General features: G+C 42.7%; 1 protein-coding gene across 2 annotated transcripts in view; it reads left to right on the top strand.

Annotated features, from left to right (window-relative positions):
• The first annotated feature begins 3,421 nt into the window (after positions 1-3,421).
• LOC124045093 (chemokine-like protein TAFA-1) overlaps positions 3,422-23,993 on the top strand; it is a 31,342-nt gene continuing 10,770 nt past the window's right edge. The window contains exons 1-2 of one of the 2 annotated variants that reach the window (XM_046364327.1): positions 3,422-3,883; positions 5,573-5,720. In XM_046364327.1, the coding sequence (XP_046220283.1) occupies positions 5,573-5,720 (148 nt within the window). In that variant the 5' untranslated portion in view covers positions 3,422-3,883. Of the gene's footprint in view, positions 3,884-5,569; positions 5,721-23,993 lie in introns of both variants that reach the window. The other variant, XM_046364326.1, reaches the window with a different exon arrangement.

Genomic DNA, 23,993 nt, shown 5'->3' with positions numbered 1-23,993 from the left:
AGGCAGTGTTTTGGCTTCAATGGAAGGGTTAAAAGAAGATATCCTTCTGAGCAACCTGCAGAGAGAGAGAGACCTAAAAACACAATGGGGGTCTGCTGGCAATCTGTGGCTATGTCCCTCCAACTGTGCCACTGGTGTAGAACCTCAGGCCGCTCTTTCATGCCACCGTGTTGATTAGAGACTGCCTTGCAGGTGTGTTGATAAGTAACGCTATACAGGCGTCTTGTGTGTCAAGTAAGGGGCTGGCTGTCTTTGGCCAGCATGGTTCTGTAGTGATTAGGGCTGTAGCTCTCCAGGCTGCTCAAATGTGGGTTCTTCATTGTGATGCCCATGACCAGAGCTGTCCATGGTGCTGAACTAGGTCCTCTTGATGGTGTTGTAGTGAGTAGAGCTGTCTATGTTGCTGAACTAGGGCCTCTTGATGGTGCTGTAGAACGCAGAATTGGCCATGGTGCTGAAACAGGAGCTGTTCAACTACTCCTATGCCTATGCCCCTCACTGTGCTCACATGTAGTAGAAATACATTTAATATGAAGTATGAAATCTCTGGAGTAGGTTTGACATGTTGTATTGTTCTGAATAACCAACAATATATAAAATAGAGTAACTAGGACTTTAAAAAAATATTTAAGTCGCACATTTTCCCTGAAGAAGGCACTGCTTTCTGAAACATTTGTTATGTTTACGCATTAAATTCTTGAGAGCATATATAGTTTTCAACTTTCTTTCTTTTTATACAGTTAACTCTCCATTAGTCAGCACCTCCTATAGAACTGTTTTGGTGTGTGACAGCTAATGCGCTTTACTAGATAATTACACATTTTGACATGCTCCATGAAGTCCATGTCTTAAAAAAATGAGCCTTCAGGAGTAAATGTCACTGTCAACAATATAATTTCCAAATGTCATGTGTGGTTTTTGGGACATCAAAACCTTTCAGAATTTGGTCAATCGCGACAGTGGTAAACATTACTGTTGCTGAGGGGAGAAAAATATGAACTAGTTTGGGATACTGCATCTCACAATTGCATCACATGCACTGTTCACTTCGGACATATGTACATTAACACCACCATCTCTCTGTAACGGCATTCATAGGAAGAAGGTGAGGACCAAGGTGCAGCGTGGTACGTGTTCATATTATTTATTTGAAACTGAACACTAAATACAAAATAATAAAAGGAATGACCGAAATAGTTCTGACATGCGATACAAACACTCAACAGAAAACAACAACCCACAAAAACCCAGTGTGGAAAAAGCTACCTAAGTATGGTTCTCAATCAGAGACAACGATAGACAGCTGCTTCTGATTGAGAACCACACGGCCAAACAACAAAGAAATCCAAAACATAGAAAATGAACATAGAATGCCCACACTAGTCACACCCTGGCCTAACCAAAATAGAGAAGAGAGGTTTTGAGTTACATCCTACAGTATATTATAAATAGTACAGTATTTATGATGCATTCAGCGCTGCGTATCAGACCAATATTGCCCTGTATTTGTTAAAACATTTATTCTCCTGTTTGGTCCTGAGGATAGCAACAACATGTGTTCCCTTCCCTGGACTTCCTGTAATGAGAGAGACTGTGTCAGTGGACTGCTGAGTGCTGCAACACCTGCGACAGCACAGACATGTGAGGGGTCATTTACAGGGCCGAGAGACTCACATCCTCAACAATAACAACCTTCCTGTCTGAAGGAGAGTGTTCCTTTTCTACAACAACATACCTACTGTAATTGGTTTCTGCTTTCTAAGGATGATAGCTGTCAGAAACACTCATCCAGGGGCTGTACACAAAGCCTGTTAAAGACAGAGAGTAGTGGTCTGTAGGTCAGAGAAACAGATGGTACCACAGCAGGTTTCACTACGAATAAAGAATGGTTCTCTAGCATATTTATCACATGGAATCAGAACTTTTCTAAAATCTCAATTCAATGTTTATTGTTTCCAAAAATCAACTATTAATTCATAAGAAAAAACATGGTCAACATAATAGGGTATAGCAAGATGACTAGATGATGGGTGTGTGCAACGTAATAACAAGCAGGCTGAAACTATCTTGTGATTGTACCCGCTACCGAGCTATATCATAAATATAGTCATAATAAAGAAAACTAACAGAGACCAAAGAATGTTCTACCCTGGCCACTGAGCATTCAGCGCTGCATTAGCTTGACGTGTGCTTTGTTGATGCCAGGACTTATTGGTTTCCAATAAGATCCTTGCATTGTTGCACTGCTTCCAACGGAGCTTTGAAGCATATCGTTCGCTCCTAACGCTGTCAAAGAAAGATCTAATCAATGTTAAAGGCTGATACTTCATGCTGCAGATGGCTGACGGTGGGAATGAATGTCGGACTCTGATTCTGTTCGAAGAGATTTAAGTTGTCTCTCAGTCTGTTTCCACTGTTATCCTCTCCTCCACATCCTGTCTCCCCCATCCCCGTCAGAGTGTTGATTATTCCATAGCCTCGCAGCAGAGACAATCATTCAAAGCAGTTGTGCCATAACACCTGAGAGGAGTGTGTCACACTTTCTCTTCTTGCTCCAAGTTTTTATTCACTCATTCCCCTCCATGGGAATTAACCTCACCTTTCCAATCAAGCAACTCCAATAAATATGGAAGTTTTCTTGCCGCTGTAAGAGCAGTGTGAGTTCAGGGCCGCAGGCGTGTTCTGTATACCAGCGATAAAGCCTGAGCACAATAGAGTGGAGGAGTGGAGCTGGCTTCAAGTCATGCCATGGGTATGGAGGAGGGAGGACAGCTTCTCTCAGCCTCTCCCACACATACTGATCAGGGCTGACTTACTCCCTTACTCCCTGCAATGACACTTACCTCTCCCTTACTTCCTAAGGTAGCCATTAAACCTCCATCACATCGGTATTTGAATATCCCCCTCAGCAGTCCAGTTTATGAACAACCTTCTAGTAAATCACCCTTCAGCAGAAGGTTGGTTTCAACTCTCTTCTTCAAACTTCTTGTTTCTAATAGGTGTCTATTTGGTGATGAATATGTATTACCTGCAATTTCCATGTAATCAACAGACTCGAGTATATCAAATGTACAGTAAAAGTAGTTAGACTGCATGCAATTGCATGTCAGATTACCATGAACCACTGGGTGTTATGTATATCTATAGTGAGGGGAGAAATGAAATGTTGACAAAAATCCATTAAAGATTACTGGGGAAATCTGAGTGTCTGTAGGTTCTCAAGTGGGTTTTTCCTATGTGAGACCACCTGTGCTGATTTGCAACTGTGAGAGGCTGATTATCATGGTTTGTTCATACAGCACCCTACAGTAGCATGCAGTTCCAGTTTGATAGTGGGGCAGTCTTGCTTTAAGAAATGTGATACAGTCTTTACACTCAGCCGGGCTGTAGAGGAACACTCATTACTTAGTGCTCGCTGAAGGGGACAGAGCTAGAGCGTGTGCTCAGAGGCTGCCTCTCAATGGGAGGAGGATGCAGATGGAGAAAGCGAGAGAGAGAGAGAGAGAGAGAGAAAGCGAGAGCGCGAGAGGGGAGATTCTACAGCAGTAAATGAAGGATTGCTCCTTATGTGCCTGTAAACGCGAAAAGCCAAATCTATTCTGTGTCAGTGCCAGGGTCTCCTCAAGGGAAGCCAGTGATATTTCAAAGGTGGAAATGGCAATGCTCTAAATGTGTTGTTTCTGACTGGCTCAGCTGTCAGCTTTCAGTCACTGTGCCCAACGCTGTTGGTTGTCCTCAGACAAAGTGAAGAAAAGGAAGGAAGAGTAGTGTGACGAGTCAAAGGAGTTTGGGAGTCTCAACCTAAATCAAGGACGGAGTTGGATGGGGATTCCACATCAGCCTCAAGATGGATGGATTTAAAACAACGTGTTAGAATACTTAGGTAAGAGACGTACTGTTTAAAGAAGAGAGAGAGAGAGACATGTTTACTGTATGGAGGGAAGTAGAAATACACATTCACCTATAAGTGAATTCAAATGAATAAATGGAGACAGTTTTATAAAATCAGCATCACTTGTTTAACATGTTCACAAAGATTAAAGTGTGTTTGCACATATGCACTGCATTAAGCAAACTCCTTAGAGGTACGGTGCTCTGTTTCCTTCACACACTTTATTTGTAGTAACATTGCTTTGCGTACTCAATATTTACTGTTTATTCTATGTTGTGGATTTCATTTTCCTCTCTTTTTCCAAGGATCATTTATACCAAATGTCGATGACAAATAAGTGCAGGTTACACAGAGCCTGTTCAAATTCATAATGCATGAAGGATCAAATGTACTGACAGTTTCCTAACCTTTTATGTTATTTACTGTACTTACATGAACACACATGAGTACATGAACACATTTAATAGAGCATCAAAAATAACTATGTAATATGGTTTGCTGACTTTGCCACCTTTTTTTTTTTACAAAGGTAAGGTTCTCTAGATCACGGAGACTGTAATATCTAAGATGAGCTGCTGGAAGAAATTTCCTCACGGAAGTACCATTCTTGAAACCCAATCCTTTTAGGTAGAAGAAAACACTCTGCTAAAATTTCACACAGACACGGTAGGCTGCATTCAGAGAAAAGGCTGTGCAAAATCATTTGAAACCTAATCTAAAACAAGATATTAAAAGCTCATTTGCCGTTGACATGCTCCTTGAAAATGTATTATTTTGTAATTCGTTGAACAGAAACACTGCTTGCAGACAACCCTTCTAGTTTGTTGATGTGAGGATCTTTTGACAGAGGTAATTATTTTGTTTATAACTGAGAGAAAAAAGGCACTGAAATGGAATCTAATAAAAAATCGTATTACCCGACAAAGGCACCGGACCAAAAGCTATTTCGCTTTCACAAGCGTGACTAAAATTGGATAATTCTGTACTCTGTTCAATAGAATCACAATTTAATGCTATCACCTCTACAACGTTTGTTGATGTCAAGATCTCTTGACAGAGGCAATTGTTTCAAATATTGAATCATTCTGAAACCAACCCTAACCTTAACCTGGGGTCTGCATGTGCCTTATATACACATCTTTTGAGAGACATTACATGTCTTTGGATTCCCATTACAGTTCTGTCACTGTCACAGCCTTGTGATATCCAAAAGCCATCCATAGAAAAGAGTTGGCAGCTAACTGCCTGCGAGCCAGGAGAGAAATGTTGTCTTTTTTTTATTTAAATTTTTGGTTTAAAGACAGGCAAGAAGAGAGCGAGAGAGAGAGAGTCAGGAATTGAAGAGGGAGTCAGCCTGTCAGTGGAAAACTCAGCTGCATGGAAAACGTCCCCAGGGGCCATTCCACAATTGCTGCTGCGCTGTGGATCAGGGACGAGATAGGGCAGGAATAAAAAAGATTACAAATGAGCAGTTGATAATCACACTTAATGATACACTGCTTGTTATGGCGATTATGTGGAAGTTCAGCTGGGTCAGTGTACCAGGACATCTTTTTCTGTGTGTGTGTGTGTGTGTGTGCTTTCATGCGGTCATAAATGCCTTTGTGCTTGCGTGTGTGTTCCTGTGTGTGTGACATGATGACCTATGACATTGACTCTGCTCTCCCCCTTCTATAGCAGATGTGTCCTGTCATGTCCTGGCTGCTGTGCCTGGTCCTCTGGGTCAGTGGGAGGTCCATCCAGCTGTGCCAGGCCACCTTTTATGAGACCATACAGCTACAGCAGCACCATGTGACACGGCCTGGAAGGACCTCCATTCACGTGATTGGTGAGTTGGCTTCTCAACGACAACACCCTATTCGACTTCTGCTTTGTTCCTCCTTTCAGCTGTGTGAATGTAAGTCTGACCTTGTGAGTCAAATTTCATGAGGTTTATTGTCTTTATATAGCCTTTGTATGGATATTTGCGGTACTCCACGTGTGTTTGATAAGATATTACAACAACAAAGATGTTACTTCAAACAACAAACAATTTATTTTACCTCAGACATCATAGGACAACATAGGGCATCATATGACATCATAGGACATCATTGGGCATCATAGGGAATCATAGGGCATCATAGGACATCATAGGACATCATTGGGCATCATAGGGCATCATAGGGCATCATAGGACAGCATAGGGCATCATAGGACATCATAGGACATCATAGGACAGCATAGGGCAGCATAGGACATCATAGGACATCATAGGACATCATTGGGCATCATAGGGCATCATAGGGCATCATAGGACATCATAGGGCATCATAGGGCATCATAGCACATCATAGGGCATCATAGCACATCATAGCACATCATAGCACATCATAGCACATCATAGGACATCATTGGGCATCATAGGACATCATAGGGCATCATAGCACATCATATGACATCATAGGACATCATTGGGCATCATAGGACATCATAGGACATAATAGGGCATCATAGGACATCATAGCACACGCGATAAAACAGCAGAGTATGTACTGCAATGTTTTTGACCACACTGCTGGATGCTTATTTCCTCAAAACAAAATCAATAACAAATGCGCATGGAGCTGCCAGTGGCGCTGTTTCACCTATCACAGATCTCAGCTTTAACTGGAAGGGGATAGGGAGGAGGGCTTGGGCAATATAACTATATTCTACACTGAACAAAAACAGAAATGCAACATGTAACAATTTCAAAGATTTGACTGATTTACAGAAATCATTCAATTGAAATTTGTGAACCAAATTTGAGATAAATATGTTTTTTGTGCATATAGAACATTTCTGTAATATTTTATTTCAGCTCATGAAACATGGGACCAACACTTCACATGTTGCTTTTATATTTTTGTTCAGTATATGTAGAATGGTGTGTGTTTGTATCTTCTTTGTAAATAGTCATGGAGAAAGATTGTCATATTTTTCTTACCTCTTTAGAAAAGGTTATGGTGCGTGTGGTGTCTGTGGGGCCTTAATTTGACAAAGACATTCATTTCTAATAAGCTCGGACTAAACACCCATTAGCTAGCATGCACATTGCACTGTGTTGCGTTTGCCTTTTGTGCACAGATGTTTTGCTGCAAAAGTCCAAGCCCACCTGGCTAGATTGAGTGTTTAGTCATTTCGAGCGACAGTTTGCTTGATCTGACAGAACTATGACCCCCACTAACTTCAATGCTGAGGTGTGAGTTTATTTACCAACAAACTATTCTCCTCCTTCTGGTTTGGGTGATTACAATCTCTATGAAATTGGGCTGAATGGGATGTGGACTACCGGTCATATGGTTCATATGATATAAAGAGAGAAGCATTCCCACGCTGTATAGTAAATCTTGTCAAGGCTTTTCACAGAGGACTGTGCCTATGCTTTTAACTGGGGTGGCAGGTAGCCTAGTGTTAAAGAGCATTGGGGCAGTAACTGAAAGGTTGCTGGTTTGAATCCCCAAGCTGACTAAGTGAATCATATTTTGATGTACCTTGAGCAAGGCACTTAACCCTAATTGCTCTGGATAAGACCGTCTGCTAAATGACATAAATGTAATTGAGTGTGCAGCTCCTCCCTCAGTGGCTGTTAAATTTGTAATGTCATAGTAGTGCTAAAGCATGTTAGCTGCTGCTGGTATTCCACATGCTGTCAATGTCAGGACAATTATTCACACTACAATATAAAATTCCATGTTCATGTCCTGATGCCTACTGAAGCAGCAATCAAGACTGGTTCCGAAGAAACGGTGCACCATTTCAATGGTTTTATACATCCTCCTACAGCATTTTTTTTAATACATAAAGTAAATGTTCAGTGTTCATTTAAAAAATGTATTGGGTCAATGTAATAAAGCACAACATGCTGTAGGCTACATGCTCATTAGGTTCTGTTCTTTTCCATGTCAAATATCCACTTTAGTGAGATTTATTTGGAGAAAGCTGTACGCCTGATTGGAGTTGCTGCTCTCTCGTGAGTCTTTGTTGTTTAGATGTCTCTGCTCATAAGCTTTCCTGAAAAGATTGATTGTGCCGGCCCTGAAAGCAGCTAATTAGTCTAGCTGCTTGAATCATAAAGCAATGACGGAGGAATAACACAACATGGATGTCATATTAGCAGCTCTAGTCCTTGACAGTAAAAACTACACCGAGAGCCATTTAAAACGACCCAAAAAGCCATTTAAGAGATGGCCTTGTACATAGATAAACAGATACACAGATGAGATGGGACTGGGATAGGACTGTAAATGCTGAGTGTTTCAGTTGCATGTCCGTCCCCCAAAAATGTCTAAACAATAATGAAGGAGACTATGTTTGCTGAGCTTGAGAGCCCTAGCTACCAAATAATGACCTTATGAAATCTCCTCTGAGACGTCAGTGTTGCTGTTCTATGGGCTTTGTGATGGTACAGACCATAATTACATTCTCCCACTGAAGAATCAATCACTTGGGATGTTGGCACAATACCCTCTGACAAACACACGTTTCAGACAAGCATTTAAGAGAGATTACAAATTCAACCAAACGTGAATCCTGGTTAGTTATTATATGCCATTTAGCAGACGCTTTTATCCAAAGCGACTTACAGTCATGTGTGCATACATTCTACGTAGTTGATATTGTACAAAGCATACAATCCTTATTTTTCTGGATCAGGGGAAAGTGTAAAAGCCTTGTCAATCCTGAATACCATAGTTTTCCTTATCCTCATTCCAGGATAAACAGGATGCCGGTGTTATGAGAACAGAATGGGATGTCTGGATTGACTGTGACACCAGGGCATTTGTTCTGTGTTATGTGTTGTGTGGCTGTTGGATTGGTAGCAGTATTGGGGTTGACGGGTCATGAATTGGTGGCAGGAAGGCCATTGGCTGTAGACCATTGGGCCAATCATTGAAGCCAGTGACATGCCATAAGTTCAATGTGACTGGTGTTACCACAGGTAATTGAGATCACAAGTGGCTGTAGATCAGTTGTTTCCTTGCCAAACGAAAGTGTTGGGCTGTAGGGGTAAACAGGGCCTCTAATCAGAATAAATGGTAGGCATAGTCAAATGGAAGGTTGTGACTCTTTACATGCTGATCACGGATAAATGCAACTCACATGATGTCCTATATAAACATAAACAACACCTAATCCCAAACAATAGACATTCACTTTGAAAGCCTTGAACACAGGTAGGTCTATATGTATAATTGCCTTGAGCCAATTTTGAAATGTGTTGCAAAAACAGCACAAATCATCCCAAGTCTCCCTGTACTTGAGATGATCACACTGGTGATTACTTCTGCTTTGCAAGGATACTGGTTACCCAACAACAGTTCATTGGGTAGTACTTGACAGTCCTCCCGGTAGCATTAAGGGCTCTATTCAATCCAAATCGTGGACGTTCAGCTTTACAGTGTGATTGGATTTTAAAGGTAATGTTCCTGCTTCAGTGGAGGCCGAATTCATGGTAAACGCTGCACATGTCGGCTGAATGGGAAATGACCTGTACATTTCTATTGCGGAATCTGTAACACTTCAGCTTTACATATTGAATAGAGCCCGAAGTCTTTCCAGGCCCAGGCCCAGCACACTCTAACTCTAGTTTGGAAATAGGATTCCTGAATAGATGATTATGTATGTCCAGTGAATCAGGAGGAGGTAGTGTCCTCCTCTCCACCCTGCAGCTGTACTTATAGGATGTAGCATCAGCCAGAGCTCCAATCTCAGACGTGCCGTGGGCTGTTTTACCTTTGGTGCAGACGGACAGTGTGGCTTGCTGAGCTAAGGGTCACATGAATCACAAGGTGCCGTATTTATCCGGTGCAAGGAGCGTGAACAACAGCGCACAAAAGAGGAACAGATTGTCAGTAGTGGTGCATGGATAAAATCATCGGGGAAGCCAGGCTGGGTAGAAAAGCCATATTACAGCATGTGTTGTGATAATTGCAATGTTTTTTCAAACTTTTACTTCACTCCATTCCTAAAGAAAATGATTTACTTTTTACTCCATACATTTTCTTGTACACCCAAAAGTCCTCGTTACATTTTTTTATGCTTAGCAGGACAGGAACATTGTCTAATTCACACATTTATCAAGAGAACATTCCTACTGCCTCTGATCTGGCGGACTCACTAAACACAATCTTCATTAGTAAATTATGTCTGAGTGTTGGAGCATGCCCCAAGCTATCTGTAAATAAGTAAAAAAACAAGAAAATTGTGCCACCTGGTTTGCTTTATAAGGAATTTGAAATAAATGTTTACCTTTGATACTTGAGTATATTTTAAACCAAATACTTTTAGACTTTTACTCAAGTAATATTTTACTGGGTGACTATCACTTTTACTTGAGTCATTTTCTATTATGGTATCTTTACTTTTACTTAACTTGGGATCTTTTTCCACCACTGAACTAAGAGGTCTAGCCCGAACCATGAAAAACAGCCCCAGACAGATTATTCCTCCTCCATTAAACTTTACAGTTGTCCCTTTGCATTGGGGCAGGTCGCCCCAATCCAGATTCGTCCGTCGGACTAACAGATGGTGACGCGTGATTCATCACTCCAGAGAACTAATTTCCACTCCTCCAGAGTCCAATGGCTGCGAGCTTTACACCACTCCAGCCAACACTTGGCATTGTGCATGGTGATCTTAGGCTTGTGTGCGACTGCTCAGCCATGGAAACCCATTTCATGAAGCTCTCAACGACGTTTCTTCCAGAAGCGGTTTGGAACTCGGTAGTGAGTATTGCAACCGAGGACAGATCATTTTTACATGCTACACGCTTCGGCACTTCGTGGCTGAGCCGTTCCTACTCTTAGACATTTCCACTTCACAATAACAGCACAATAACAGTTGACCGGGGCAGCTCTAGCAGGGCAGAAATTGGATGAACTGACTTGTTGGAAAGGTGGCATCCTATGACGGTGCTACGTTGAATGTTACTTAGCTCTTCAGAAAGGCCATTCTACTGACAATGTTTTTCTATGAAGATTGCATAGCTGTGTGCTCAATTGTATACACCTGTCAGCAACAGTTGTAGCTGAAATAGCTGTAACCACTAATTTGAAGGGGTGTTCACATACTTTTGTATATATAGTGTATATAGACCTACAGTGGGGCAAAAAAGTATTTAGTCAGCCACCAATTGTGCAAGTTCTCCCACTTAAAAAGATGAAAAAGGCCTGTCATTTTCACCATAGGTACACTTCAACTATGACAGACAAAATGAGATAAAGAAAATCACATTGTAGGATTTTTAATGAATTTATTTGCAAATTATGGTGGAAAATAAGTATTTGGTCACCTACAAACAAGCAAGATTTGTGGCTCTCACAGACCTGTTACTTCTTCTTTAAGAGGCTCCTCTGTCCTCCACTCGTTACCTGTATTAATGGCACCTGTTTGAACTTGTTATCAGTATAAAAGACACCTGTCCACAACCTCAAACAGTCACACTCCAAACTCCACTATGGCCAAGACCAAAGAGCTGTCAAAGGACACCAGAAACAAAATTGTAGACCTGCACCAGGCTGGGAAGACTGAATCTGCAATAGGTAAACAGCTTGATTTGAAGAAATCAACTGTGGGAGCAATTATTAGGAAATGGAAGACATACAAGACCACTGATAATCTCCCTCGATCTGGGGCTCCACGCAAGATCTCACCCCGTAGGGTCAAAATGATCACAAGAACGGTGAGAAAAAATCCCTGAACCACACGGGTGGACCTAGTGAATGACCTGCAGAGAGCTGGGACCAAAGTAACAAAGCCTACCATCAGTAACACACTACGCCACCAGGGACTCAAATCCTGCAGTGCCAGACGTGTCCCCCTGCTTAAGCCAGTACATGTTGGGAGAATGTCATATGGTCAGATGAAACCAAAATAGAACTTTTTGGTAAAAACTCAACTCGTCGTGTTTGGAGGACAAAGAATGCTGAGTTGCATCCAAAGAACACCATACCTATTGTGAAGCATGGGGGTGGAAACATCATGCTTTGGGGCTGTTTTCCTGCAAAGGGACCAGGACGACTGATCCGTGTAAAGGAAAGAATGAATGGGGCCATGTATCGTGAGATTTTGAGTGAAAAACTCCTTCCATCAGCAAGGGCATTGAAGATGAAACGTGGCTGGGTCTTTCAGCATGACAAGATCCCAAACACACCGCCCGGGCAACGAAGGAGTGGCTTCGTAAGAAGCATTTCAAGGTCCTGGAGTGGCCTAGCCAGTCTCCAGATCTCAACCCCATAGAAAATCTTTGAAGGGAGTTGAAAGTCCGTGTTGCCCAGCAACAGCCCCAAAACATCACTGCTCTAGAAGATATCTGCATGGAGGAATGGGCCAAAATACCAGCAACAGTGTGTGAAAACCTTGTGAAGACTTACAGAAAACGTTTGACCTCTGTCATTGCCAACAAAGGGTATATAACAAAGTATTGAGATAAACTTTTGTTATTGACCAAATACTTATTTTCCACCATAATTTGCAAATAAATTCATTAAAAATCCTACAATGTGATTTTCTGGATTTTTTTTCTCATTTTGTCTGTCATAGGCCTCTCTCATCTTTTTAAGTGGGAGAACTTGCACAATTGGTGGCTGACTAAATACTTTTTTTGCCCCACTGTATCAGCTGATGTAAGAAGGGCTATATAAATGAATTTGATTTGATTTGATTAGTACTGAAAAGTAAACACTCTTGCCACTGTTGCTAAGTTTTATTTAGTTTTTCAATCACACTTTATCTCTACAAACTCATAGATAACTCATGCATAAGCTTTGTCCCATGTTTTGAACTTACTTTACAAACTGAACCATATGCTCAAAACAAACATATGCAATTCATCTATAGTGATATGGTTATATATAAATTATATATATGTAAAAGTTATATTTATTTTAAATGCAAAATGCTGTCTGTCAGACAGTCCATTTTCCCATGTGGTGTGTGTGCACTTAAAAGTGATCTATATCCAGTAGAGGGAAACACATGCCATCTTAAATTAATCTGGAGTGATTGTATTGTAATTATGTACATTCTTCAAAGAGGAGGAAAGATTGGTGCTTTAGATAGGAAGAATCCGGTTGAGTGGTTGGCCTAAAGCTTAGTTCCATGTGGAGATGTCAAGAGAGACAACAGAGAGGAGGTGGAAGGAGACAGAAGCCTGAGGTGGTCTCATCAACTCGCTCTCACCTACACTATGGCTGGCAGGGCTTGAACTCAGTCAGTGTTGAACTCTACTTGGCTGAATGGTTCTTTCCTAAAAGCCCTAAAGATACAACATCAACATCATGTTTGTGTACGAAGACTCCCAGTATCATTTTAAATCTCCGTGCAAATAAATACTTTAACTGACAGACACAAAAACGTTACGTACATTTTTTTGTTGTTGCGATAAAGAAATCAGAACTGAATCCACACACGTCAAAGTATAATATTTAGGTTAGAGGCCGAGGTTACATGTAGGTTACACTATTTTAACGTTGCTTGCAAGCTACATGTTTTTCATTGTGTATCGCTCTGTAAAACAGAGTGAGAGAGAAAGAGAAGGCGCACAGATATTACCCCCATGCTGTGTAACAAAGAACAGCCAGTGTACTAGTACAGTACTACTCATTTGCCAAAGACAGCAGAGGAAAGGAGTGGAATGTAATAGCTGAACAGAGACGGCAACCAGGCTGCAGTGCTACGTCCTCGCCAGAAACAAACATGGAAAATGGATTTTCAGCTGTCGCAAACATTGTTTGATTCCTTCTCTGAGTTCTAGAGAGTGACAGTTTAATAGCCTTATATAATGCATCCTCGTGGCACGTTATTTAACTTACATTTCCCTCATCCTGCCCTCAGACCTCCGCTGAGAAGGCTTGGGTTAAAATACAATTTGAAATCTTTCATATACTTTGAGCATTTGCTTTGGTCTGCCTGGAGTGCCAGGTGGGAGGGGTTTGCACTTTTGAGACGTTTGTATTGGTTCCCATTGCAACAGGCAAGCTTAATCAAGCACAGATACAATATTTGAAATTATTTCAAATAGTATTTGAACCCAGGTCTTCCTCAGAGCCATGCTCTCACCAGTCTCATCCCAGCCTCCCTGCAGTGTTTATGGGAAGTGGCATGCAGCCTGAGCTCCAGGCCCTGCTACATCTGGAGCCTGCCAAGGCCACTTTGGCACAATATTCTCCATACATGCCACAGTGTGACCCCAGAGGACCAACACTCCATACAGATCCATTATGCGATGTAGGGAACCTTTCTAGACTAATGCCCAGTCTATAAACTATTCTCATAGCATTTGCCACATGCCACATCAGACTTTGGGGTCTCCTTCAGGGGAGAAAAAAACTAGTGATGTGCCAATTTTGGATTTTGGATTTGGGCCACATATTCTCAGTTATTTTGTGTCTTTGGTTCAACTAGGTGAAAAATAATAATGTATGGATAACAGGACACTTTGGACATGCAATACCCTTGTTATGTTCAGTATAGGAGCGATATTGGATTTTACAATTCGATTTCCTCACAATTTTCTCTCTTGGAAACCATGAATAATTCAATACACAAGACACATGTGGGCTTAGTGCTTGTAGATAGTTGTTTATACAACATGTTAATTGAAAATGTACATGCAGCAGCATTGCTATGGTTTGAGGTCAATGTGTGTGTGCAAAATGCATTTCGGTGGCCTACAGCTTAATTAATTACCCAGCACTCTTTCTGCTCTGCCTCTGCCAGCTGTTAGCAGCTTCCGACTCTCTGTATGAGGATCTCCGTGCATTAATAACCATGCTACTTCACTCCCACTAGGCTCAGTGGCCGCTGGCGTAGGGGGATCTCCAAGAACGCACACATGCACGCACACACACACACAAACAAAGTGTAGAGTGGAGGGGAATTGTTTTGTCTTGCATGTTGGAGTCACACGAAAACAGCAATCCATCAACACAGTGTCAAACAGCCTCCACATTCAATGCGATCATCCTCTATTCACGTTTCGCCATTCTCCACAACAGCATGAGGATGAAGGAGGCTAGAAGAATAGTATTTATCCTAATCCTAATGAGATCTGATTTTGAAATAGAGTAAAGTGATAATCCTTTCAGTGAATGTATCGTGCCTATGTCAGTGGTTCCCAACCTTTTCAGATCCAACCACCAAATCACTGTCAAAAGATCTTGAGGACCACCAAATCACTGTCAAAAGATCTGGAGGACCACCAAATCACTGTCAAAAGATCTGGAGGACCACCAAATCACTGTCAAAAGATCTGGAGGACCACCAAATCACTGTCAAAAGATCTGGAGGACCACCAAATCACTGTCAAAAGATCTTGAGGACCACCAAATCACTGTCAAAAGATCTGGAGGACCACCAAATCACTGTCAAAAGATCTGGAGCACCACCAAATCACTGTCAAAAGATCTGGAGGACCACCAAATCACTGTCAAAAGATCTGGAGGACCACCAAATCACTGTCAAAAGATCTGGAGGACCACCAAATCACTGTCAAAAGATCTGGAGGACCACCAAATCACTGTCAAAAGATCTTGAGGACCCCCATTCGCGATGCCACTGCATTTTTTTAAAGAAAATATATTGGTGGTCACATTTAGTTAATTGTAATGATAAAACTAATAATGTATTCAACTTTTACAGCGTTTCTTAATACAATCTCAAAGCGCTTTAAGCCAAATACAATTTTAGTTCAAAATGTAAAAAAGACATGCAACAAATAGTTCAATAGATGGATGATCATGCCATAGTGTTTGCATAGTCAACTTCCACACAGCTCTGACACACACACACACACACACACACACACACACACACACACACACACACACACACACACACACACACACACACACACACACACACACACACACACACACACACACACACACACCACACATGCTACCAGGGATTTTTTCACAGTCCCCACATCAAGAACAAATGCAAGAAAACGTACAATATTATACTGTGTAGAGCCAAGATTGCATGGAACTCTCTTCCATCTCATATTGCTAAAGTGAACAGCAAACCTGGTTTCAATAAACAGATAAGGCAATAGCTCACAATACAATGGCTCTCTCCTATTTGACCTAGATATTTAGTGTGTATGTACTGAAATGTAGGCTGTGTGACATTTTAAATGTGAGTAGCTCTGTCCTTGAGCTGTTCTTGTCTATTAATGTTCTGTATTATATCATGTTTCATGTTTTATGTGGAACCCAGGAAGAGTAGATGGTGCTAATGGGGATCCTAATAAAAAAACAAAAGACCATTCATGGCTTGAACAGTCAGCACCAGGTAGAAGGCCAGAGTAGAGCAGTGAAGGTAACAAATTAAAGGCCTATTATTATTTGAAACAATTTGAATTGTGAAAAGTAAATAAATGGTCAAATTGCTTAATACCATTCATACTCCCAACTGTTATTATCCACCTGCGGTACGTCCGCGGACCACCATTATCTTAGAATATATGATAAGCTACAAAGCAGTATTAATGGTAATACCTTTCACACCACCCTACCAGTTGATGGGATTTTGATGTGTGACATTTCTTTCTGAGTAACATTAATTTACCATGATGCCGGCGTCAACTCTAATCAGTATTAAACTATTAGTGTTGTGAGTCTGCTGAACATCTCAGTGAGACAAGATCAGGACCCTTAGGTATCATCAAGGAAGACTCCCCCCCCTGGATCTGATGCTGTGTCTGGGCTGAACTGTATCCACCAGAAAATAACTCAATCATTACAGTCATTTCATTTCAGCTGTTTTTTTCTTGTCCTAATCTCTTGCAAAAAAAATGTGTTTGTGACCATTTAGCCTTAACTCTAACCCTAGCTTCATGTCCACATCTTGGTTCAACCTTAACCTTATTCTCAACCCTAACCCTAATCCTAGCTTCATGTCCACATCTTGGCTCAACCTTAACCTTAGTCTCAACCCTAACCCTAATCCTAGCTTCATGTCCACACCTTGGCTCAACCTTAACCTTAGTCTCAACCCTAACCCTAATCCTAGCTTCATGTCCACATCTTGGTTCAACCTTATCCTTAGTCTCAACCCTAACCCTAATCCTAGCTTCATGTCCACATCTTGGTTCAACCTTAACCTTAGTCTCATCCCTAACCCTAACCCTAATCCTAGCTTCATGTCCACATCTTGGTTCAACCTTAACCTTAGTCTCAACCCTAACCCTAACCCTAATCCTAGCTTCATGTCCACATCTTGGTTCAACCTTAACCTTAGTCTCAACCCTAACCCTAACCCTAATCCTAGCTTCATGTCCACATCTTGGTTCAACCTTAATCTTAGTCTCAACCCTAACCCTAACCCTAATCCTAACCCTAATCCAGTCTCAACTTCTGTGATCGAAAAAGCCTTGGTTTCATGCATGTCAACATCAGAAGCCTCCTCCCTAAATTTGTTTTACTCACTGCTTTAGCACACTCTGCCAACCCTGATGTCCTTGCCGTGTCTGAATCCTGGCTCAGGAAGGCCACCAAAAATTCAGAGATTTCCATACCCAACTATAACATCTTCCGTCAAGATAGAACTGCCAAAGGGGGAGGAGTTGCAGTCTACTGCAGAGATAGCCTGCAAAGTAATGTCATACTTTCCAGGTCCATACCCAAACAGTTCGAACTACTAATTCTGAAAATGACTCTCTCCAGAAATAAGTCTCTCACTGTTGCCGCCTGCTACCGACCCCCCTCAGCTCCCAGCTGTGCCCTGGACACCATTTGTGAATTGATTGCCCCCCATCTAGCTTCAGAGTTTGTCCTTTTAGGTGACCTAAACTGGGATATGCTTAACACCCCGGCAGTCCTACAATCTAAGCTAGATGCCCTCAATCTCACACAAATCATCAAGGAACCCACCAGGTACAACCCTAACTCTGTAAGCAAGGGCACCCTCATAGACGTCATCCTGACCAACTGGCCCTCCAAATACACCTCCTCTGTCTTCAACCAGGATCTCAGCGACCACTGCCTCATTGCCTGTATTCGCTACGGTGCCGCAGTCAAACGACCACCCCTCATCACTGTCAAAAGCTCCCTAAACACTTCTGTGAGCAGGCCTTTCTAATCGACCTGGCCCGGGTATCCTGGAAGGACATTGACCTCATCCCGTCAGTTGAGGATGCCTGGTCATTCTTTAAGAGTAACTTCCTCACCATTTTAGATAAGAATGCTCCGTTCAAAAAATGCAGCACTAAGAACAGATACAGCCCTTGGTTCACTCCAGACCTGACTGCCATCGACCAGCACAAAAACATCCTGTGGCGGACTGCAATAGCATCGAATAGTCCCCGCGATATGCAACTGTTCAGGGAAGTCAAGAACCAATACACGCAGTCAGTCAGGAAAGCTAAGGCCAGCTTCTTCAGGCAGAAGTTTGCATCCTGTAGCTCCAACTCCAAAAAGTTCTGGGACACTGTGAAGTCCATAGAGAACAATAGCACCTCCTCCCAGCTGCCCACTGCACTGAGGCTAGGTAACACGGTCACCACCGATAAATCCATGATTATCGAAAACTTCAACAAGCATTTCTCAACGGCTGGCCATGCCTTCCGCCTGGCTACTCCTACCTCGGCCAACAGCTCCGCCCCCCCCGCAGCTCCTCGCCCAAGCCTCTCCAGGTTCTCCTTTACCCAAATCCAGATAGCAGATGTTCTGAAAGAGCTGCAAAACCTGGACCTGTATAAATCAGCTGGGCTTGACAATCTGGACCCTCTATTTCTGAAACTATCTGCCACCATTGTCGCAACCCCTATTACCAGCCTGTTCAACCTCCCTTTCATATCGTCTGAGATCACCAAGGATTGGAAAGCTGCCGCAGTCATCCCCCTCTTCAAAGGGGGAGACACCCTGGACCCAAACTGTTACAGACCTATATCCATTCTGCCCTGCCTATCTAAGGTATTCGAAAGCCAAGTCAACAAACAGGTTGCAATCTGGTTTCTGAGCCGGTCACGGGTGCACCTCAGCCACACTCAAGGTACTAAAAAATATCATAACCGCCATCGATAAAAGACAGTACTGTGCAGCCGTCTTTATCGACCTTGCCAAGGCTTTCGACTCTGTCAATCGCCATATTCTTATCGGCAGACTCGGTAGCCTCGGTTTTTCGGATTACTGCCTTGCCTGGTTCACCAATTACTTTGCAGACAGAGTTCAGTGTGTCAAATCGGAGGGCATGCTGTCCGGTCCTCTGGCAGTCTCTATGGGGGTGCCACAGGGTTCAATTCTCGGGCCGACTCTTTTCTCTGTATATATCAATGATGTTGCTCTTGCTGCGGGCGATTCCCTGATCCACCTCTATGCAGACGACACCATTCTATATACTTTCGGCCCGTCATTGGACACTGCGCTATCTAACCTCCAAACGAGCTTCAATGCCATACAACACTCCTTCCGTGGCCTCCAACTGCTCTTAAACGCTAGTAAAACCAAATGCATGCTTTTCAACCGATCGCTGCCTGCACCCGCATGCCCGACCAGCATCACCACCCTGGATGGTTCCGACCTTGAATATGTGGACACCTATAAGTACCTAGGTGTATGGCTAGACTGTAAACTCTACTTCCAGACTCATATCAAACATCTCCAATCGAAAATCAAATCAAGAGTCTGCTTTCTATTCCGCAACAAAGCCTCCTTCACTCACGCTGCCAAGCTTACCCTAGTAAAACTGACTATCCTACCGATCCTCGACTTCGGCGATGTCATCTACAAAATTGCTTCCAACACTCTACTCAGCAAACTGAATGCAGTTTATCACAGTGCCATCCGTTTTGTCACGAAAGCACCTTATACTACCCACCACTGCAACTTTTATGCTCTAGTCGGCTGGCCCTCGCTACATATTCGTCGCCAGACCCACTGGCTCTAGGTCATCTACAAGGCCATGCTAGGTAAAGCTCCGCCTTATCTCAGTTCACTGGTCACAATGGCAACACCCATCCGTAGCACGTGCTCCAGCAGGTGTATCTCACTGATCATCCCTAAAGCCAACACCTCATTCGGCCGCCTTTCGTTCCAGTACTCTGCTGCCTGTGACTGGAACAAATTGCAAAAATCGCTGAAGTTGGAGACTTTTATCTCCCTCACCAACTTCAAACATCAGCTATCTGAGCAGCTAAACGATCGCTGCAGCTGTACATAGTCTATTGGTAAATAGCCCACCCATTTTCACCTACCTCATCCCCACAGTTTTTATTTATTTACTTTTCTGCTCTTTTGCACACTAATATCTCTACCTGTACATGATCATCTGATCATTTATCACTCCAGTGTTAATCTGCAATATTGTAATTATTCGCCTACCTCCTCATGCCTTTTGCACACATTGTATATAGACTCCCCTTTTTTTTCTTTTTTTTCTACTGTGTTATTGACTTGTTAATTGTTTACTCCATGTGTAACTCTGTGTTGTCTGTTCACACTGCTATGCTTTATCTTGGCCAGGTTGCAGTTGCAAATGAGAACTTGTTCTCAACTAGCCTACCTGGTTAAATAAAGGTGAAATAAAAATAATAAAAATAAAAATAAAAACCCTAACCTTAACCCTAGCTTCATGTCCACATCTTGGTTCAACCTTAACCTTAGTCTCAACCCTAACCCTAATCCTAGCTTCATGTCCACATCTTGGTTCAAACCTAACCCTATTCTCAACTATATCCCTAGCCATGACCATAACCCTAACCCTAGCTTCATGTCCACACCCCGGTTCATCATGTCCACACCCCGGTTCATCATGTCCACACCCCGGGTTCATCATGTCCACACCCCGGTTCATCATGTCCACACCCCGGTTCATCATGCCCACACCTCGGTTCATCATGTCCACACCTCGGTTCATCATGTCCACACCTCGGTTCATCATGTCCATACCCCGGTTCATCATGTCCATACCCCGGTTCATCATGCCCACACCCCGGTTCACCATGTCCACACCTCGGTTCATCATGTCCACACCTCGGTTCATCATGTCCACACCTCGGTTCATCATGTCCACACCCCGGTTCATCATGCCCACACCCCGGTTCATCATGTCCACACCCCGGTTCATCATGCCCACACCCCGGTTCATCATGCCCACACCCCGGTTCATCATGCCCACACCCCGGTTCATCATGCCCACACCCCGGTTCATCATGCCCACACCCCGGTTCATCATGTCCACACCCCGGTTCATCATGTTCACACCCCGGTTCATCATGTCCACACCCCGGTTCATCATGTCCACACCCCGGTTCATCATGTCCACACCCCGGTTCATCATGCCCACACCCCGGTTCATCATGCCCACACCCCGGTTCATCATGTCCACACCCCGGTTCATCATGTCCACACCCCGGTTCATCATGCCCACACCCCGGTTCATCATGTCCACACCTCGGTTCATCATGTCCACACTCTGGTTCAACTCTGACCCTTGTCAATAAAGGAAACTCTATGTCCAGTACACCGACAGTATATCTGCAGGATAAGTCTTTACCCTCCATTCTTAGTTATTTCAAATGCTCGACAGGGATATGCAATTCATTATCATGACTTAAACCTCATTAACTAGAAAAATAGCATCTTGAATTCCTAATTAGGTCCAAGGATGAGGCTTGGTATGATAAATAAGGAAGGTAATTAATACTGTGAGTATCAGGCTCTATTGCAGATTTCAGCTTCTTATGCCTCTTATACCTCCTTGGTGTGCCACAAATCACTTTACATATTTCAACCACCCATCCAATTACAGCAGGTTCAGAGCTGATGTTAAGCATGCCGATGCCGTAGTAGAGGGGTGATAGATAGAACTGACTGCTCTGTTGCAATAACGAGAACCCTATCATAGGATGAGGGATGGAGTTAGGCTAGAGAGCATCAATTGGAGCAGCATCCTATTCTCTCACATTGGGACACTTGTGATAAGAAAGTACCTAATGGTACTTCATTGTATAGAAATGATGATTGGTATACTGCCCCTTCATTAATATGAACCAAACAGTCCACTGGTGGCAACAGGACTGGAGAGTAGGCTAGAAGTTAGATAAAACATGAAACAGTAGGCTGTACACGGCACAAACACCCACGTGTCCTAATTCCTAACGCACGATTAAGATAACTGAAAATGCTTGTTACCTAAGACATCTCTGCACAACACCAGCATATTGAATTAATCATTCACCATTTCCTTCAACTCCTTTTACCAGCACTGTCACCCTGCGAAACTTACGTAATCATTACTACCCAACCCAGGAGAGTACATGTCTTATTGTATGACAGGTTATTTAAGCATTCTATTATACAGTGCATTATCACACAGAGCACATGTTGCAGCAGAGTGCAGTAGCAGGGCAGCCAGACACATTAGTACCCAGCACCAGATCACAGTGTCCGTCCATCCAGCCCTAAGAGGAAACGACGTCGCTACAGATCCAAGCTAAGCAGTTGTCCACTGAAGACTCTCTGAATAGCGCCCGCCAATCTCTTACCTCCTTTCTTTCTCAACTTTCATTCTTTCTTTTTTTCATTCTTTCTTTCTCCATGCAGACTCTAAGTCTGTCATCAGGGAAGGCTATCTATAGATATTAAATACCTGGAAACGTAGCAGGCAGAGAGAGCCAGGGCCAGATACATAGACAGGCAGACAAAGCTTTGACATTTAACAATGGAGTAAGGAAACTAGGGGCTCATGTTCCATGTTTCTTGTCCTACTTTACCAATGTCACCATTCACCAGATAATGCAAGTCTAAAGTGGCATGTATGTCTTTCATTGAATGTTTGCTACTGTAGTTTGTTGTCACGACCGACAGCACACAAATACAGTATATCCACAGCAAAACCTAATCACCATGGGCAGTGTTTCACATAAGGGAAGACTGGGAATATGATTTCATACCCTTGATCAATACCAGTTTTACAACAGCCTCTGCCACCCTGTATGACAGCTGTGGAGACAGGCTTTGAGGCTCAGATGCAAATGGGAGGAAAAAAACATTCCCTTTCTCTCTCTGGTCCCTCACTCTCTGGTCCCTCTCTTCCATGCTGTTTTCATGCATCTCAAAACAGCAGCAGCAGCTCCCTCCTCTCAGTTTGCATTTCAATAAAGTATTGCCCATTCTAGGTGGCCTGTTGCATAGGACATATCTTTCACCCTCCTGTGTTAAAGTGACAGTGCTGCCAGCCATTTATTTCATACATTTCCTTGCTTATATTTGTCATGGGCCCGACTTTTTCAGAGTAGCAATTTATATTTTTCTTCAGCCATGTGTAAATTGTGCATGCTGTGAAAAAGGACTTTGCTAAATCAAATCCAGAGGGGGAGAGGGGAGGATCATTCTTTCTGCTCTGGGAGGGTAGGTAAACACGGGTACGCACGCATGCACGCATGCACACATGCACACATGCACACGCACACACACTTACTGGGACTTCTCAGTGCTTTTCAAAGCCATGCGTATTGCTCTAAGGAAACATTGATCTAACATTGAGCTGTTCATCACATTCAGTTACTCAGGGTTTTCTTTTGTGCCATGACTCACACGATTCATCTAGATTTCATTTTGTCTATTGAATTTCAAAAGACAAAGTTATAATTGGCAAACATATCATGTTATCTTACGCTGTTCTTTTTTTGCAGAAACACATTTCTCACGAGCGGCATATTTATCATAGAATTTATCATGCAATATTGTCTCCATGTCTCTCTGTTTTCCCCAAGCATTTGAGACCAGAATAACAACAGCACTGTAGGGACTTTACTGGAGGGAGAAACATAGTCCTTAAATTTGACACCATGCAGGCTTGTGTTTTGTGGCTCTCGCTGTCTTCCATCTGCATTAATTTGACATTCTCTAATCTGGTTGTCTCATTACCTCAGTAACAGGGCTGTGGTAGCCTGCTGGCATGGACCTCTACAGAGAATGAACCATAAGAGCTGCCTATTACGGGTCACCTTGAGCAAATCTTCTATTTAATGGTGACAGGCATGCTGCTTCCTTCCAAGCATGGGCTGTGGTTTTCCAGGACTCTTGGAGATCTGTCCTGCTGTTTCATTTAAGTTATTTGTTATTTTTTATAA

This window comes from Oncorhynchus gorbuscha, linkage group LG10, assembly GCF_021184085.1.
Source record: "Oncorhynchus gorbuscha isolate QuinsamMale2020 ecotype Even-year linkage group LG10, OgorEven_v1.0, whole genome shotgun sequence".
Classification (NCBI taxonomy): Eukaryota; Metazoa; Chordata; class Actinopteri; order Salmoniformes; family Salmonidae; genus Oncorhynchus; species Oncorhynchus gorbuscha.
Note: the sequence above shows the minus strand (reverse complement) of the source record. Positions and strands in the feature narration are given on the sequence as shown.